At 46.0% G+C, this 19,052-nt stretch overlaps 1 protein-coding gene across 2 annotated transcripts in view; it reads left to right on the forward strand.

Annotated features, from left to right (window-relative positions):
* The window catches only part of UXS1 (UDP-glucuronate decarboxylase 1), a 93,125-nt gene extending 77,270 nt beyond the window's left edge, over positions 1-15,855 (forward strand). For both annotated transcript variants that reach the window (XM_025992369.2, XM_025992370.2), the window contains exons 11-15: positions 4,461-4,504; positions 8,125-8,185; positions 10,753-10,810; positions 12,778-12,881; positions 15,008-15,855. In XM_025992369.2, coding sequence (XP_025848154.1) covers positions 4,461-4,504; positions 8,125-8,185; positions 10,753-10,810; positions 12,778-12,881; positions 15,008-15,139 — 399 coding nt within the window. In that variant the 3' untranslated portion in view covers positions 15,140-15,855. The remainder of the gene's footprint in view (positions 1-4,460; positions 4,505-8,124; positions 8,186-10,752; positions 10,811-12,777; positions 12,882-15,007) is intronic.
* The last annotated feature ends 3,197 nt before the right edge of the window (positions 15,856-19,052 follow it).

The following is a 19,052-nucleotide window of genomic DNA, read 5'->3' on the forward strand; positions in this document are numbered from 1 at the left end:
TCCAGCTGCTTTCACCCCACAGCCCTTTGTTATCTCACCTTGGGGCAAATTTCCTTCTTTCGGCCTGTCCCATGTCTGGAGTCAGAGGTCTGTCAGGGTAACTCGGGGAGGACTTAGCTGAGTTTTACAAGTCACGCAGAAGCTGTTTCTAATTCTAGCCTGAGCATATGGAAGCTCAGAAGATACTGTGTTTCAATTTAGAAAGTTTAGAAAATAGATGGTAAGGTTCAGGTAGAGCGAGCATATTGTCTGCTCTGGTCAGTCAAAGCCCTCGCATGTCCGCACTTGTGAGCATGTGCATATTTGTATTAGGGTTTGATTCTGTTTTGTCCCCTTACTGTGATTGATTCCAGTTTGCAGATGACGGGGAACAGCTTGATTGAGATGAATTTTTCCAGATGTGGCAAAATTAGGGTTTGGGCCCCGGTATGTATCTTTTTAAAAAGCCATGCTGTTTTTTCTAAGGGGAAATTTTGGAGAAACCATGCTTCTAAGACCAAAGTCTGCATTTTATTTATCCTTTGTATCTACAGTGTGATATCGGGAAGTGATGCTTAACTTTGGACCTTTGTTCATGGAGGCACATGAGACACAGCAGTGGATTGGAAATGGGGAGTGCTCCCCCATGCAGCCCCACAGTGCTCCTCATGCCCTCTATGTTCTTTGTGCTCCCCTGCAGGGCTCCCTGTGCTGTCCCTCGTACCCCACTGTGGTGCTCCCTTTGCCCCTCCTCCCGTTTGTTGTTCTCCCCTGCAGGGCTCCCCTGTGGTGGTCTGTGTGCTCCCCCCTCCCCTGCAGGGCTTCCCTGTGGTGGGCTGTGTGCTCCCTGCTGTAGTGCTTCCTGATAGTACTCCTTGTGCTCTTGGCTGCCTGTCTGTCTGCACACCCATTTGCCTCTCCCTGTTGATGATTGCTGAATCACTGTGCTGCTTTGACCTGCACACAGCCCTGGTTCCCCAGACCTGAGTGTCCTCGCACCTCTCTCATTCTGGGAAATGCCACCAGAGCTGCTACAAACCTGGCTGTCTTCTCTTAGAGGAAAACAAGGCAGCCATGGGAGCCATGCAGGGTGTTCACCATCAGCACGAGGCCCTGTGTTAATCATGTTTTGGCATTTGTTGCTTATCTACTTTTGGCCAGGTCTGTAAGTGAGATACAGTCTCTGACCTGGTGTGCCTTATCATCTGGCGGGGAGTGGGGGGTGCGGCGGTTGCAGGTGCTCCTGAGGCCAGGGTGGGCATATTTGCAGGGGGAGGTGGAATTGCATCTTCTCTCTCACACATAGTGTTTTTTACTTTACTTATTCATCGTTGCACATGTGTAGAGTGAATAGTACACACAGGAGTTAACAATTATGGTAAAGACTGAAGATGTATGTAATATATATAGGGAGGCTGATTTAAACCAGAATAGAAATGAACAGTAGAATATACTACAGAAACTCAAACCCAACAGGACTTTACCAGGATACCAGGGAGAAGGGTCCAGGGGCACTGCTTACATTGCTTTTTAACTGTGTGCACGCACTGGAGCACATCTCCTCTCCATCATCGACAGGACCCAGGACAGTCGTGCATGGGGTTCCCCGAGAACCACATGTTCCTGCCACAGCCCGGTGCAGCCCCCTCCCCCCCGCCCCATGAGGAGGACTTTTCCTCAGAGGCCTAGGTGCCACCCACATGGGCACCAAGTGGGACTGCTGTGGGGGTGGTGCCGAGCAGGCTTTAGTCACTGAACCTCTCAGGGAGCAAGCTGAGCGCCCCTTAACTGGTGCCTGCAGCTCAGCTCTAGGCCCCTCCAGCCTTATGGGGATGAGTCAGGTAGCAGGGGTGCCTAAAGATAACCTGGCATTCTGGGCAACAGCACCCCCTCCAGGAGGGCACTCTGATTGAGGCGGCAGTGAAACACTTCAGCAGATGCCATTTATTTCAACCTTCAGGAGCTTTTATGGACTTTGCAGTGCAAGGCTCTAAACCTTTGGGTTAAGTCGTTTTGTGACTTTCAAACCACAGAACATTGCCATCATGATTCTCTTGTTCCTTTTGTTGAGAAGGTGTTTGGTGTGATTCTCCAGAACCCTAGAGGCCCATTTCACCAACCGCTGGCTGTGGCTCAGTCAGCCAGCAGTGCTGAGTCACATCGGGTAGGACAAAAGACTGCCCCTGCATGTTTTTCTGTGGGGTCGGCTCTGGTACGTCACAGCTTGGAGGGCTGATGGGAGTGAAGACCAGGCCTTGAGCCAGACTTGGTGAAGGCCCTTGCTGCTCTGCACATGCTGTGGGCTTCCTGTGAATGTTGCCGGCACACGGCAGGCAGCAGACCGGCTGACCCACTGTTGCAGTGACCTGACCGGGGTGGGTGGGAGGATGCAAAGAATGTAGGCAGTGGTGTCTGGACCATCAGCATTGACTAGGCCAACCCAGGAATGGTAGGTACATGCAGGCAACTGAAACAAACAAACTGTACATACAGCTCAACACTCAAACCTCTGTGTTCTGGGTGCTGTGACTCTGATTGATGGGTGTTGCCCCACTCTCATACTCACTTTATAATGTGGGAGAATGGCTCAGTTCCAGCTTACTGTGGCCCATAGTTGACAGCTGGAGTTACAGGCAGTTCTGAACTTATTGATGCACTGGGGTAAAACAAAGACTTCTAGAGTCAGGGTAGATTTTCCTATCCTGGATCCCTGTCGCTGCAGTGCTCAGAGCTTCCACGACCTCATCTGTAATGAGGTTGCATAAAAAATAATGCAGATGTGTCCCACCTGTGGGACTCCTCAGGTGCAGGTGGATTTCCAGGATGACAGGCCGGTGATGCAATCGTAGATGGATTTCGCCATCCTACTTCCTATTTACTGGGCCCATGGCTTCCTTTCTGATTGCCCAAATGTGCCAGATGGGTCCGCAAGACCAGGGAATTGGGTTCAGGCAGAGATGCCAAGGAAGGGTGAGCCTGCTTCTAAGAGGCCCATTCATCTTTCTTCAACGTTCCTTTACTGAGTTTGGCTGTTGTACTTGTGTCCTTTGGACAGAAACCTCTGTAAATCGGTTCTCTAACCTTTCCTCACTGGAAGGGCTTCTGCCTAAGTAGGTAAATCTGGTGCCCTTTTGACATTGGTATATGCAAATACTTATTAAGATAACAAAAGCAGCCTTCTAAACCTGCTTTTAAAAAAGGAAAAGGCACTGGGTGCCTGTGAGGCTTGCTTTTCTTCCCTTCCATTGTCCTCCCCATCTGCTTCTCAGGTCTGGTGGCCTGAGCCCAGGGAAGCCCTCTGGGAAAAAAGCATAGGCCAATGAGGCTGGTGTGGGGCTAGTGTGGGCTGTTGGCTGTTGGCCTCCGCTGCTTTTTGGCATCAGGGCAGGAGACACCAGTGTGGTTCCCTTTAGGTGCGGAGATCAGGCTTTTCCAGGAGTCAGTCCCTCCTCCTGGCTACCCTCTTTCTTTCCCCACCAGCAAGCAAACAGAAGCCCGTGGCTCCTTCTCTGTGACTGTGGGGTAAGGGACTGCCTCAAAGAGCCTGCGTCTCTCCATTCTCACTAAGTGTCTAAACTGCAGGACCCACGAGGTTATTGTTCGTACATGTTTGTGGAGCCCTGGTGGTCTGCAGCTGAGGTGGGGCACAGGGGAGCTGGTGCCGTGCCGTGTCTGGGGAGTTCATAGCTTGGGAAATTGGGCTGAGTGGCAGAGGTTAGAGGGATAGGAGAAGAAGGCTGAGCGTGAAGGGCAGAGCTGTTCATTGTGGCTGGGGGAACGAGCCAGAGAAGTATCAAAAGGAGAGGGAGCATTTGGACAAGAGGGTCTGTAGCTGGTGGAGGGGAGGAACTGAGTGGGGGCCTGGAGACGCAGCAACATATGGGGAGCATAGAAGAGTGCAAGGGCCTCCCCCTTCCTCCCTTCCTCTGCCTCTGTCTCCTATCTGGAGTTTCCTGGTTTGTTCCCAAATTTGGCTGCATGTTAGAATCACCCGGGGAGCTGGCTGTAAAAGTACCAGGAGGCTCACCTCCTCCTTCCCAGAGATTCTGGGACTAGTCTGACTGAACGCCCAGCTGTTCCAATGTGCCGCCCCCAGACACTACCTACCACTCTTGCCTGTGCATGTGCACAATGTTCCAGGGTGCAGGCCCCAGGCACTACCTACCTCTCCTGCCTGTGCATGTGTCCATCAATCACCCTGCTGGACTCAGAGACCTGGGAGCCTCACATAATCCCTGACTCGTCACAAGACAGTAATAGCTGATTCTTCCCACTACTGACTCTAGAGGACAGACTTGATACATGCACGCATGCACTTTCTCACCGTTGGGACATAACTTGAAGTACAGAGTGAGTTGTGGTCTCACTGCCTCTTACGTGCTGGATCTAGGGTCATACTGTGCTGCTGGAGGCTTGAGGAACCCCGTTTTCCCATGATAGTGTGGTTTTCTCAGGAGGCCTAACTGTTGCTTTCCTCCTAGGTGTATGGGTCCGGGTCGCAGACAAGGGCATTCCAGTATGTCAGGTAAGGCAGCTGGGCCTGCTGCCCACAATGCAGCCTTAGTGCTGCTTCCAGCCAAGTGGTGCAGACTAAACAGCCTGTGTCTGTTTTGTATGTTCATTATTTTCACATCTCTAACATGGCTTGGATAAAAGTATTTTAATTTTCAGATGGGAAAGCCCTTGAGCTTCTCCATTTAAAAGGTAAAATTTTACAGGTGCCTGCCTGGCCCAATAGGTGGAGCATGCAACTCTTGATCTCAGGGTTGTGAGTTTGAGCCCCATGTTGGGTGTAGGCATTACTTAAAGAATCTTTTAAAAAAAGTTAAAATTTTACATATAAGGCTGATATTTATGACTCATGTGCTAATCTTTTACTGCCACCTAGTGTTTCATAAGGAAACTCACCCAGTTCCTGAGGGCAACTTGATTTCAGATCATACCAATTGGAGAGCTGGCCTTAATCATCCAGCAAACCCTACAGATGCTGAAATCAGACCCATTTTAATCGTGGCTTTCTGGGGAGGTTGAAATTGTCCTCATTAAGGGAAAGATAAGATAGACTGTTCTCATGTTGTCAAGTTTTATATTGGAACTGAACGCGGATGAAAATATATTCGAGAACCTTGTCAAGTAGTTGCACGTGGTAATTATTACCATTTTCTTGTTAATTCGTGTAAGGCTGGTATTCTCGGTCAGTTTGGGTGGTGACATTTTAAAATGCAGTTTGGGTTCTGAGAGAAGAGTTACCCTATAAACATTTGCATAGACCAAAATATTTCTACACATGACACATTTATCATAAATTCTGTTTAAATTTCTGATATCCTGAATCATCATAAAATCCAGTTCTATATTTTGGTACCATATATTTTCACTTTGTGATGCAAATACCCTGGAATGCCTATCAGCTGGAAAATGCTGTTCCTGTGTTGTGTCCTGAGGCCATCTGGGGGTGCTCTAAGCAGTGAAGTGGTGGCAGGGTGGCAGTGAGGGTACAGGTCTGGGCCACCTCACCGAGAGCAGCCACATAGACTTTTGTGTGATTATTTGAGAATCCTGAGTAGAAGTCTCTTTGGGAAATAGAACTGCTCATTAAAAAAAGTAATAATAAAAATTAATAAAAATTAAAAACCACTGTAGATGTTTTTTTCCCCTGAAACTATCAGTCAGTTTTCACATTTAGTCTAAAAGAAAGCTACAAATAAATACACATCACAGTCCATGCTTTTTCTCCCCAGCCATGAGTGTCTTGCCAAGCAGGGCACAAAAACCTTAGGAGTAAAATATAACTGGCACACTTTCGCCCAAATAACCTGAGATGAGATTTAACCAGGAAATAGCAAGATGCCTACAGGACTGTTTTCATTTCAAAACACTTATCCCAGGAGCCATGTGAGAAAATGCATGCAGAGAAAATGCATCATGCCACTTTTCTATATCCGGACCATCTTAATTGGACCTTTGTGTATTGAGCAGTGTCTTTTCATAATAACTGACCTTCCATCCCACTCGCCTCCACCCACTTCCCAGTTGTGCACATCAGGAGGGAGTCGTATGTCATCAGATATGTGGCATGACCTGGAACCCCTCGCCACTGGCCGCCAAACTTCTCCAGTTGAGAGAGCATGAACTGTCAGGGAGACAGCAGTAAAGGGCAAAGCAGTCAGCTCATTCTTCTTAACTGCTCATTACTTCAAAGGCAACACATACAAAATTCACTTAAAAGAGTCTCAGACTTTTTCTGCTGGTAATTAAAATATGTTAAGAATTCAGCAATGCACATGCCACATACCATCCCAGCTCAGGAGTGTACATGCCCACAGTGTGTGGCCTGCCCTGATGCACTTCCACGACCGAACCAAAGTAGGGCAAACAACTGTCCCGATTTCCCGTTTTTGGCATTCAAGACTCAGCTGAGATAGAAGAGTTACAGTTTTGTTAGTTCTAATAAGCTGTTTTTTGAGAAATAATTTTTTGTAGTTAAAAATGCTCCATGTCTGAATATATAGTTATTGTACTAAATTAACTGTTTCCAAAATCCACAATTGCCTTGAAGTAGCATTTCATGGTTTCTGAGGTCCAGATGATCATCCCATACACATTCACACCTTGGCATGACTGTCTGATGTTTTCCTGGTCCGGTTACGGCCTCATCCACATAACAAAGGCATGCTGTCTTAAAAAAAAAAAAAAAGTCACTTTGTCAAAATGACACTTTTAAAGAGTTTCAGGTTAAATGGGTGTGATCTATGCAATTTTGACCTTAAAAGTTGCCAGATTATTATACAAAAGATGCACCCCCCCACACCATGAGGATGATTGCATGAGTCCGTTGTCTTCCAGCTTAACGTGGACCTCCACCCCGTTTCAGTATTAAAATTGATTGTGGATGCTCGTGAATGGCAGCTTTTAACGTCTTCTTATGAATATGCAGAGACCTATGCCATGAGAGATGTGTTATGATGTAATATAATAATAATTACTGCCATCGTGATGAAGTGACTTTTTGCCAATTTCTAGAAAGTCATCCAAAGTCAGCAGTTATTTGCATTTATGCTTGACCTATGAGAATGGAACGGACTTAGGCATGTTCACATAAGATACCTAATCATTGAAAACAAAAATTCAGAAAATACTTAGCTAAATACCTGCCCCCCGCCATTTTTTTTTCTGATGAAAAAGAAAGCAAAAACAGGTTTTGTTTTGAAGTTGACCATAGCAACCTGTTCCTTGCTGGTAATGATGGAGGAGGAGGAAGCGGAGGGGAAGGTTTCACCACAGACTGCATTTGGATCACTACAACAGCTTTAACAGTCTTCTGAGAAGTATACCTGATGAACATAGACATAGGAAAGTGCTCGTGTGCAGCAGTGAGGTGTCATTTTTACGAAGTAACTTTTTTTTAACAGAGCCACACTTTAAAGCCTCTGAAAATAAGAACCAAACCTTGGTAAGCTAAAGTTTGCTTACTTCTCTTCACCTTCATGGCCCAGTCGGTTATGATCCATCTGAAACATCCAGATCGTCCTGACCGTTCATGCGAAGAGCCTTGGGCGGCGGGGGGCGGGGGGGGGACCATGGATGGGGAGGGGATTGAAATCTGAGGGGGTAGGGAGGAGTGGTCCGGTCTATTTCAATGCTGTGTCGTTTGGCTTTATCTGTGATTTGCCAGTATGAGAGTGACATACTGGAGAGCTTTCATTTCAGTGGGTCTTAGTGTTTTTTTTTAATCATTGCTTTTTCATATGAACCAGCTATGTGGGCTCACATTTAAACATGGACACTTTCCATCAGAAACTGTAATAACACCATCTTTTTGGGGCGTTTGTCTATTTTTGATTTTTCAGTCATTAAAGGGTTTCAGAAATAGACAATAGTAGAGCACTTAAGCCCATCGATCGCTTCCATTCCTGTTTAGCCATCCTATACCCCATGCGCTGAAAGCGAATCCCAGACATCATATCATTATCCACAAGTACTTTAGCATTCTCAACACTGCTTTTTTGCAGGATTTTTTTTTTTTTTTTTTTTTGTCCTTGGTTTTCCATTTGGGTTTTGGTTTTCTTTCGGGAGGTGACATGGGTCTGCTCAGCATCGCGCTACAGCAGACAGCGCCTGACCTGGTTTTCCTTTCTGTTCCAGTGACCTGGTGAATGGTCTCGTGGCTCTCATGAACAGCAACGTGAGCAGCCCAGTCAACCTGGTGAGTGTGTCCACTTCCTCCACGCCCCCTGGAACAGGTCAGAGTTCCATGCTTTTAGGAAATCATGAAGAGCAGCAGCCATGGCTTTATTTGCCAAGAGCATGCATAGGGCATGCATGTGTTTGCTTACTGCACATAAGAGGGAGGAAAAACACAAAATAAGAATATGCAAAGGAGTAAAATGTCTGCAAGGCATGTATGAGTGGTATGATAAGCACTCACCTACCTCTGTCATCCTGAAGGGCCTGGGACTAAAAGGTTGTGAAAGGCTGTGGTGGCAGTAGATGGACAGTTCTGTGTGCATTTCTTTCTCTATTATTTGACATTATCTACTCCCTGTAAGACTTGATTAAGTGAGCTTTATAGATTATGGAGGTTAAGGGAGTTTCCCAGTTTCTGATCATGTCTGTAGGTCACCTGGCTATACTGAGCACCTTTGTTGCTTCTTCTTTCATTCCTTCCTATGGCCCCAGAGTCTCCTTGTTGGAGGGATCCTAAGGTTCTCTCACTCCGTTTTTTTCTTTTTTTAATAATTTTTTTTTAAAGATTTTATTTATTTACTCATGAGAAAGAGAGAGGCAGAGACACAGGCAGAGGGTGAAACAGGCTCCATGCAGGGAGCCTGATGTGGGACTCGATCCTGGGTCTCCAGGCGGCGTTAAACCGCTGAGCCACCTGGGGTGCCCTTGCTCCATGTTTTTAAGCGGTTTTACTACTGGGTGAACATGCTTCTCTTCAAAGCACTTCATTCTGTCTCTGGCCAGTTCTTACTGGCAGGAAGTGTTTCCTTCTATTTAGAACTAGAATCTCATTCTCTGTGAGTTGCCCACTAGCCTTACTTCTCAGTGTGGGGCCCATTAAAGCTAGCTAATGCCTCCCTCCACAGCATGGTGACTCTCCAAGGATTTGGGGGGCAGGGTCACACTGAGTCTCCTCCCCAGCTCTCAGCCAGAGTTCACATTCAGGTCCTGAGTCCTCCTACCCTCCCACCTGCTGTCCCCCTGGATAACTCCGTCTCATTCTGTTTAAAATATGAAGTGTTCAGTATAGACTGTCCCGTCATTCAGGATGTTCTGCTGATGCCAATGGCTGCTGACATTAGTTTATGGGGAGTCGTGGCCTCACCTTGACAGGCCTTGGAGTCTGCTTCAGGTGCTTCCCCCAGACTACCTCTCCTGTTTCCTCCAAGGTTTTAAGGTTCAAAGGGGTACCCATGCCTGCTTATTCCTCAAAACTACTTCATTCAGAAACATTTCTTTTTGCTTGTCTTTGTAACCAGCAATCTGAAGCATATCCTGTCTTCATTTTTCACTGAGTTGGGAGGGAGTTTTCACCACATAGGAAGAGGTGGAGACATCACTCCCTTGTCTGGGTGTAGACCGATTCATGGGTGCCAGTGGCTGCCAGCAGCCAGCTAGGGCTGCTTTTGTGCACTTTTAAAGAAACATGATGAAATTAAGAACAGATTGAGACGAGTCTTGTGAGCCTCAGTTTCTTTCAAGCATTTGCCTACCTAATAACTTCAAAGGCCACGCCACCTTCATCCTGGGGTTTTGCTCCAGGCACTTTAAAATGTGCGTGATGTTGGTGATGCCACCCATTTTCCACATAAGCACAGTCTTTAGATACTAGGTTCCTTCTTTTCTTTCTGAGGGGGCCTTTACAAGGGCTGTTTGAGAACTCCCATCCCCTGTAGAAACCTGCCTTCCCTGAAGTCTGAAGACTGTCTGCCAGTAGCCCTGACAAAGATGGGCCCTCTCCTTCCCAAGTTCCCATCACTCCACTTTGCTAGTCAGTCCTTTCTTTGTGCTTAGATGTGGGACTAGGGTCCTTTCCTGCTCTTTTTCCTTCCAGCTCCAGGCCAGACCAGGAAGTTGGGAGTGCAGGGTATTTCGGACACCTAATGGTCAGACTTGGTGGTGGTCTCTTACAATGGGGAGGGGGTGGCAAATAAGAATAGTAGGATTGAGAAGGGAATCCTGCAGTCTTGTGTGATGGAAGAAAAGGAGAAAATTATTTTCCTTGACAGTCCCTAAAGGCAAGCTCACTTTTTTTAAAGGCTTTTCCTCTGGCTACCCAGAGCCCTCATCTGTGAGTGCATTTTGGTTCCATTGCAGTTCCATGTACTAGTTCGCAAGTCCATTATTGCTTACGCTGTTATCACCATGCACCTAGAGGGAAATGTCTTATCTTATGAGAGCTCATTTTATAGAACCAAACTTGTATGCACAGTGACGATGCAGGACAATGGAAATTGTCCTGGTTGGCTAGGTAATGTATGTCTGTATGTCTGTATTAGATGCTCTTGACCTAGCTGAGGGGCGTTCTTGTCAACAGTCAGTCTAGCAGACAAAAGCAGCCCCAGATACAGTTTAGCACTTTGCTAGGTGGACTAGTCATCATCCTGATCAGGGAAGCACCCAAGGAAACATGAAGAGGCAGGAGCCTCATGACTTCCCAAGAAGCCAGTTAGCCCGTGAATACTTTGAAGACATGTATATGATTTGGGTGGAAGTGGTCTCTGCTGTTGTAATTACACTTATAACTAGCAACCGTTTCTTCCCTAGGGGAACCCGGAAGAACACACAATCCTAGAGTTTGCTCAGTTAATTAAAAACCTTGTTGGTAAGTAAGACAAACACATTGCTGAGTGAAATTGGCTGCACTTACCCTATCAGTTAATAACATTCGGACTAGAAAATGTGTAATTAATACAAGCTAATTGAATTGGATAAAAAGCAGAACTTTATCAGAAACACTTAATTGTCTTCTGATTCTTTAATTAAGTAATAGAAAGATACAGATGAAAGTGGGAAGGGAGGTTGGTCCTGTTCACAGGTCTGTCAGCAGGTTGGGGTGGAGTGGGAGGAGGAGATATGTTCCCAGTGCTTGAGATATGATTCTGGTAGATCACTCCACACAGGTAACAAGTGTTTGATCGCCAAACATGGACAGTGATGAGAATGGGATTTTGAAGAGCCGAGAAGGAATAACACCAGCTTGTGTGTTTCTGATGGAATATGTTGACGATTTTCGAGTTCTTGGCAGTTCTGGCCAACCTGGCCATGACATGTTGGAGGCAGTGTAGACACTGGAAGTAAACCCAATCAGGGGTGTGCTCTGAAAGTTATTAGAAGCTTCTGTATTTTCAGCCAGCCCTTGTGTTGTAGATGTATACTGGGTGAGCCATTTGTCACATCAGCAGGCTTCCTAGAGCTCTGGGAAGTCTGGCTCTCTGGGTGGGGGTGGGGTTGGAGGGTTGGTTTGTTTTCCATGGTTGATGAAGAAATTTGAGTCAGGACATAACTAGAATGGAGTGTGGCTGGCTAGACTGGGGTGAACATGATGTAGGATATTCTGAAGTGCCTGTCTAGGCCCCATACTTAGCTGGGTTGTCTTCAGGGCTGTCCTTTCTGACTTGGAGCTATCATCTACCAGCATGTTCTTATCAGCTCTGGATACTTGGACAGAGGGGGCTGGCCTTCCTCAGTCATAAATTGCAGGATCTCATGGCCCCAGCAGCTTCCCCAAGATCTGCTTTCCGACTCTAGGTCTGCCTGTTTCTACCCAGATAAGGAAGGGATGTGCTCAGGTAACAGGTTGTCTGGGATCTGGGCCATCTAGAACCTCTACCCTAAGTGGGGCCCATGATCCAGCATCTTCAGTGTCACCCAGATGCTTGTTAGAAATGCAGAATCACACACCCCACTCATATCTTCTGGATCAGAATCTGCATTTTGACAATATCCTCAGGCATTATAATCAGTATGGTTCTGTGAAGGGCTGAATAGCACACTGCCCCAAACTGTGGAAGCTCACAACAGCGACTGTTATATTTGTTTATGATTCTTTGGAACTGGCTTCCACTGGGGGGGCATGATTGTTCTGCAAGTCTTGCCGATGGCGCCTCATGTGACTTCATTCTGTTGATCCCCGGTGTCTGGGCCCTGCTAGGGTGCTGGACAAGCCAGGCTCTTTGTCCTTCTGCATGTGGTCTCTGTAGCAGGGTAGCTGGACATCTGTGTTGGCGCAGGGCTCACACCTGTAGGTGCATAAATGGTTAGGTCTTTCTAAGGCATCAGCTCAGAACTAGCCCACAGTCATTCCTCCTGCACTCTACTTGGTTAAACAAGTTGAAAGCCAGCCTGTTTCTAGGCCGGAGTCTCCTGTAGTGTGTGAATGCCTCAGGAGGGCTCACTGGGGCCATTGGCATCACAGATGGATGCACACATTTGCCACTTTTATTTACTTTGGAGTCTGGTTCTGTGGACATCCGTGCTGCATTAGCTGATGGTAGGTGGTCCACCTTGGAGCCAGCAGCTAGGGAGCAGCTAGGGTAGGCCCTGTCCTTTCCCTCAGGGGTGGCCCAGGCCTGTAGAGACAGAATAACTGCTTCTCATGCAGTTCTCATGGGACCAGAGGTACGGTCTCCCATGTGGCTCAGTGACTCTGTGAGAAATGTGTTCTGTCATGCACATGTTATGCACCCTTATTCACTATGCAGAGGGGATTTCACTTTGAGGAGTATAGTAAAAGTCCCACCTGGACTGGTTTGTGATTCTCTTACCTTCCTTTTTTCTTAATCAATTCAGGTAGTGGAAGTGAGATTCAGTTTCTCTCCGAAGCCCAGGATGACCCACAGAAAAGAAAACCAGATATCAGAAAAGCGAAGATGATGCTGGCATGGGAGCCCGTGGTGAGTGTGTGGCTCTATGCTGCCCCATCAACAGAGGCCCACAGCGGGTCCTTGTAGGCACTGGCAAGCTTGGGTGGATAGACATAGAGTTCTGGGCTGTTACATGGCTTCTCCTTTCATGTGTCTCAGTCTGTGAAAGGAGCATCCAGGGCAGTGGCCACGTGCACTCTGGGCCTAGGAGGCCTGGCTGACCTGTCTGTCTCCACTCAGCTCAGGATGTCCTTGGATGTGCAGGGTTGGGCAAGGTTGCTACATGAATCGGGGCGAGCAGAGCCACTCGGTTCCCAGGAAGGCGGAACCCCAGATTGGAAGCATGAGAAACCAAAGGCCAGGGAGAGGTGACCCTCCATGCCTTTCTGTTGTTCCTAGATTAGATGAGACTCCTTGTGGCCTGCGGGACTATGCAAGTGTGTTAGCATCTATCCCACAGGTATATGTGGGAGATACCCGGGAAGAAATAAGGAACTCAGGAGGCAGCCATAGAATTCAGGCTTAAATACCATCTTCATAGGGAAAGAAGAGGGGCACATAGGCCTCTTAGAGGACAGTAAGTGATTTTTAAGAAAGGTGAATGGGCCCTTAGAAGAACCCCTGGGAGATAACGATAGCTTATGACAATTTATGTGGTATCAATGTCTAGTCCTCTCTCCTGTGGTGAGAGTCAGTCCTCCCTGGTTGATGACACCTTGGGGAGGGGACTTGGGACAGCTGAATTTCTGTTGGAGGGCCTGTCTTTGGGCTGCTGGGAGGAGAGGAGTTCAGAGAAAGCCTCGCTCTCTACTTGCTCAGGTGCCTGCAACTCAGCATGGTCAGCGTATCAAAGTAGTGGATTTGGGGCTGATGTCACCCTGGGCTCCCACAGTCCTGTTATGGGGTGGCCTTTTCTGCTGCCCTCCAGAGAGCTAAGTGAGAAGAATCCTCCAGTGTTGGGCCTTAAAGGGACCTGAGAGTTCCAGTCCGATCTTATTTTATCCCAGGGTCTACAAGTCTGAGTGATCTGAAGGTCACAGGGATTTGTTGAATGCACTAAAAATATGGTCATGCCCAGACAAAATTTAATACATAAGAGTTCCTGCTGCACAAAGCAGCAAGTGTAGATCTCTGTTTTTAGAAGGCATTTGCCATTGGTCTTTTGTAAGTAGAACCTATGTCTTAAAATATTTTTTAAAAAGCTAAATGCACATTCGCTACATAGTAACTTTTGCTTTTATAGTAGGTAAGGTATGTAGGTATTTTTATTTTTCTGGAGTTTAAATGGATAATATTCTAACACATTTAGATGAGGTACCTACCACTAGTTTCTCTTCATACTAGTTTCATCTCATTAATAATTTTTGAGGAATCTTGTCCAAAGAAGCATTTAGTCATATACCCATCTTAATTTCTCCATGTGTGTCTTTTTTGACAGTGCTTTTGAGGTACAATTGGCAGACAGCAAACTGCCTGTATTTAAAAAGTACAACTTAATAAGTTTTGGTGTATTTTTATGCCCCTGAAACCATCACCGCTGTCAAGGTAACAGGTGCATAGTCTTCTCCCCGGTGGTGTCTGGTGCCCCTTGGCCATGCTTCCTTTCTGACTTCTGCCCTTTTTTACTCCTGGGCAGCTGGTTAAATTTCTGTTTTCTGTTTGCTGCAGGAGGGAGGCTCTAAATTAAAATTGCTTCCATGGTGTTGTCATGAATTCTCCTCAGACTCAGCCTGTTAGGTCACTGGGAGTGAGTGTCCCGTGGGAGAATGAGTGTGTGGCGCACACCCAGGTGCTTCCCAAGGCACCCTCCCTCCATCACACACTTCCAAAAGAAAAGCACACAGACACACACGTGCGTCGTTTTCAGGTGCTTTGTGGTTGATTCAAGGAGGGTGGACCCCAGACCAGCAAGAGTCCAGGGTCTTTGGGGGATCAGAGCTCATTCTCTGTCAGTCTGGGGTGTAATTTGTCAAATTGCACAGTGCGCCCTGAAAGCAGCTTTGGCTCCTCTTCTTGGTCAGCCCTGGTGCCCTGTGACACACCCCCATGGAGCAGGCCACCCATCATCAGCATTTCCTTCCTGCAGAGCCCTAGGAGTGTCTGCTGTTGCTCTCAACACCAACCTGGTCTCCTATTCTTACCTTCTCTTTCAACAGGTCCCACTAGAAGAAGGTTTAAACAAAGCAATCCACTACTTCCGTAAAGAACTCGAGTACCAGGCAAATAATCAGTACATCCCCAAACCAAAGCCCGCAAGGATAAAAAAAGGACGGACACGCCATAACTGAAAACCTCACTTCTCACGACGGGAGACTCCCTGTGTCACACTTGATGGGATGTATTTTTTTTTCTTTTTTTAAAGAAAGACTTAAAACAGGTGTCATGAAGAACAAACTGGAATTTCATTCTGAAGCTTGCTTTAAAGAAATGGATGTGCCTAAAAACTCCCCTCAGAAAACTGCAAATTTTGCCTTGCACTTTTTAAAATCTTGTCTTTTTATGTAAAATAGCGTAGATGCATCTTTGCATATTTTCACTTTTTTTATCTTGCTATGAGAGCATATGTCGTGACTGTCGTTGACAGTTTTATTTACTGGTTTCTTTGTGAAGCTGAAAAGGAACATTGAATGGGGTTAAATATGCCAATTTTATTTATAAAAGTGGGTACTTATAAATGAGACCTTATACTATGCATAAAGGACAAAAAAAAAAAGTGAACTTAGCAGTATTGTCAGGTGGGTGACACACCGGCATCTATTCTTCAGGCGGATAAAAGAATTCTGTTTGAGAGCTTTATGTTTCTTTTAATTCAGAATTTTTCCAAGGTCTAGTTTTTAGTTGCAAACTTGACTTTGAAATACTTCTGTTGTTTATCACGATCAAGGATATTTGAAATCACTACTGTGTTGTGCTGCGTATTTGGGGTGGGGGCGGGGGGACAAAGTTAACGTATTCTTGGTTAACAGTGGTTAAATATGCTATTTTAATAAAATATTGAAACACATTTGCAGTTTTAAGGATTGGCTGACTTTCTGCTTTGCGTGGTACGTTGTTGGATTGCTAGGAAAACCACTGTAGAATTTTAAAGGAAAAATCCAAAAGTTTCCAGGTTGGTGGATGTAACTTGAGGAGTAGATATTAAACACATTGCTACTGGGGCTGAATCTGCATGTGATATTAACTGCTGCGTGGAGAGATTTTTCAGATCTCACCCAGGGTTTGAATCAGTGTGTGTCCTCCTCTGGCAGCACAGACCAGATGGAGAAAAAAAAGTGCCATTTTTTGTAAAATCTATAAACTAGGCTCATTGAGTGAAAACTTTGAGAGCCTTTGCTTTCATTAAGAATTCTTTCAAGCTCTAATGTTAGTATGTTTTCATTCCTTTTATAATAAATGGGAGAGCAATGCAGTGAGTTAAAGCAGCTACATTTTCCATTTTCCATTTTGTTGCATAATAACAACAAAAAGCTGACCTGCCACCATGAGAGCTCTGTGGTTGGGCCGAATGCTTGTTTCCATAGCCAACCAGGGGAAGCCAGACTTGCCTGCCTTTCAGAATCACTTGGGGATTTTCTTTTTTTTAATTGGACATGTTTTTCCTATTAGAATCTCTGAGGCCAGGCCAACGAAGCTGTGGTTTTGTTTGATTTGTCATGCTAAATTCCCTAGTAGAGTCTGGAACTCAAGATATTGCTAGACCAGACATTGTATAAAAGAGAAAGAGGATTCAAGGAAGGTTTCTTATTTTAATTGTCTTTATTTTGGCCTAAACTGTGTGATACACCACTTTGCTGGGCAGAGGTGAATAGAGCTGAGAAGTTTGGGACATGCTATTGGTGACCCCCAGAAATGGAAAAATGAGCAGAGACCTGAAGGGAACTTCTGTAGAGCTAGGCTGGGCAGAGCACTTCGGGGGTACCCAAAAGCCCTGGGGTTCAGAATTCTTTTAGCTTGTTATTTGCTCGTGGCTAGAATTCTGGAATTCTTTTGACTTTCATCCCCATGGTTTTCATAAAGATTTTCCGGGGATAAGGAAAAGGGGAAGAGGGATCATGTCTAATTTCCCCTAAGGATAAGGGTTATGCATCCAGGGAAGTAATGTAAGCTTCAGATGGAACATGTAACTGTCCAGGGAGAGAGGAGAGTGGTACTGAAGAGCCTGGAGATGGACAGGTGAGTGCTTAGATGACGGTGCCCCCTGCATTTCACGATTGGCTCCTGACCTGGACATTACTGTGGGGGTACAACTCCTCTTCCTTCGATGACCGTGAGTGAGCTCAAGCAAGGTGCACATGACAGTCAGAACATACTGGATTTCAGTACAAAGCCCGGCCCACTGGCCCTGAGGAGACTCTTGCAGCAGCCTGGCTACTCCATGGGCCCTGCTGGAGCCTCCAGTCATGGCCCTGGATGGGCTCCCTCTCACGGTTCTGAGTTGTACTGTGAGCCTGACCTTGTTCTCAATGTCGACGTTTTATTGAGTGAAATGCTGGTCTGGCCCTGGCAGTGAGTGACAATTTGGCCTCATAAGGGAGGCTGTGGGAAATCTGGGAAGTCCTCAGTGACTTCCTGGGGCAGAGGAGCTCTGAGTTTTAATGTTTCAGTTTGCATATGAAGGTGATTTGTGTGTATCAGGTAGACTCTCTGTGGCAGATTATTATATTTGATAGGGAATTGAAACATTGCATTGCCCTGAGAACTGTTGACCACAGTATCTGAGGTGGAGATGCACACTGCTTCAAAGACCCTGGGGGAGCTTTTTTCTAATTATCAAGATTAACCTGCTTATTTTCTGTGTAGTAAAAATTCTTGACTGTGGCCTGTTTGTACCTTAGACACACTGGGGAACCAGGGTCATTTTTATCTACAGCTGTGTTGTGGGCAGGAAACGTAGGGATTTCATTATCAGAAATCTTAATTTTTTTTTTTCTGCTTTTGGGTGGGACACATTTGGCAGGACTGGCATGATTTCCCTCTCCCCAGATTAGGCTCTGATAAAACCACAGCGGTTAGACCGACCGGTTGACTCATGCCTCCTGAGGGCAGGTGTTGGCAGGGAGAACAGAGTACTCCTGCTGTGATTCAAAACAGTTCCGTTTTCTCTCGTGAGCATACTAAGCATGACATTTTTCTCTGCTCTTTGCTGTGAATACTGGGCTTAGTTCCTAAAGATAAAACTCACAAAATTGTGGGGTCCCCCTATGATGGGCTCCCCCTGGATTTTAGACAACTAAGACTTGTCTGCACCGAGCCTCCAGCAGTTTGACAATTACAGTTCAGATTTTCCTCCTTCAGCCCTTGTTCACTCAGAGCCGACTATTCCAGTAAGTTGTAATTCTGTATTTTTGCTTATCAGTCTTCAATGTGAGGGATGGCAGTTTGCCTCGTGCCTCTTCTTGCACCTAAGAAGAGATGTTGGTTTTTTCAGTTCTGCTTTTTAGCAGTTAGGACAGAGGGATGACTTGCAGGCTCCTTCAGTGTTGGCGAAAGGGTTCATTCAAGAACTTTAATGCTTTTTAAAAGTCTTGCTGTTTGGGTGCATTTTGAATTTTGTGTTTCTGTATTTTTTAAAACATTTTATTTGAAGTGAAACCAATATGTTGTGGCATAAAGACCCAGGATGCAGGAGTCAGAATAGCTGGCTCTACCATTTACCAACCAAGGAAGGTCAGCTTGTAAAGAAATAGAGTTAAAGAAAAATGCAAGGAGGAGACTTCTATTTCCAAGAAGATGGAGTAGACAGACTCCCTTTCCTTCCCACTAAGTACAATTTAAAATCCTGGACATTATATGTAAAACACATGTAGGAGGACTTGAGAAGTGACTAGATGTCTCAGGACCTGAGGAGGTATACAGTGGTGTCATGGGCGGACTTGTGTCCCACCCAGAATTCACATGTTGGATTCCTAAGACCCTCCACCTTGAAATGTAGGCTATATTTGGAGATAAGGTCTTTAAAGAGTTTATTAAGTCAAAAAGGCGGCCTTTAGGGTGGACCCTAATCGTGTGACTGGTGTCCTTATAAGGTGGAAATTCAGACAGCGTATGTGTGCACGCACACAGGAAAGACCATGTGAGGACACGGCAAGCAGGTGGCCATCTGAAAGCTGAGGAGAGAGACCTCATGAGAAACCAAATCTGCTGACATCTTGATCTTGGATTTTCAGTTTCTGGGTCTGTGAGAAAATGAGTTGCTGTTGT

The sequence above is a fragment of the Vulpes vulpes genome, chromosome 16 (assembly GCF_048418805.1).
Source record: "Vulpes vulpes isolate BD-2025 chromosome 16, VulVul3, whole genome shotgun sequence".
Taxonomy (NCBI): Eukaryota; Metazoa; Chordata; class Mammalia; order Carnivora; family Canidae; genus Vulpes; species Vulpes vulpes.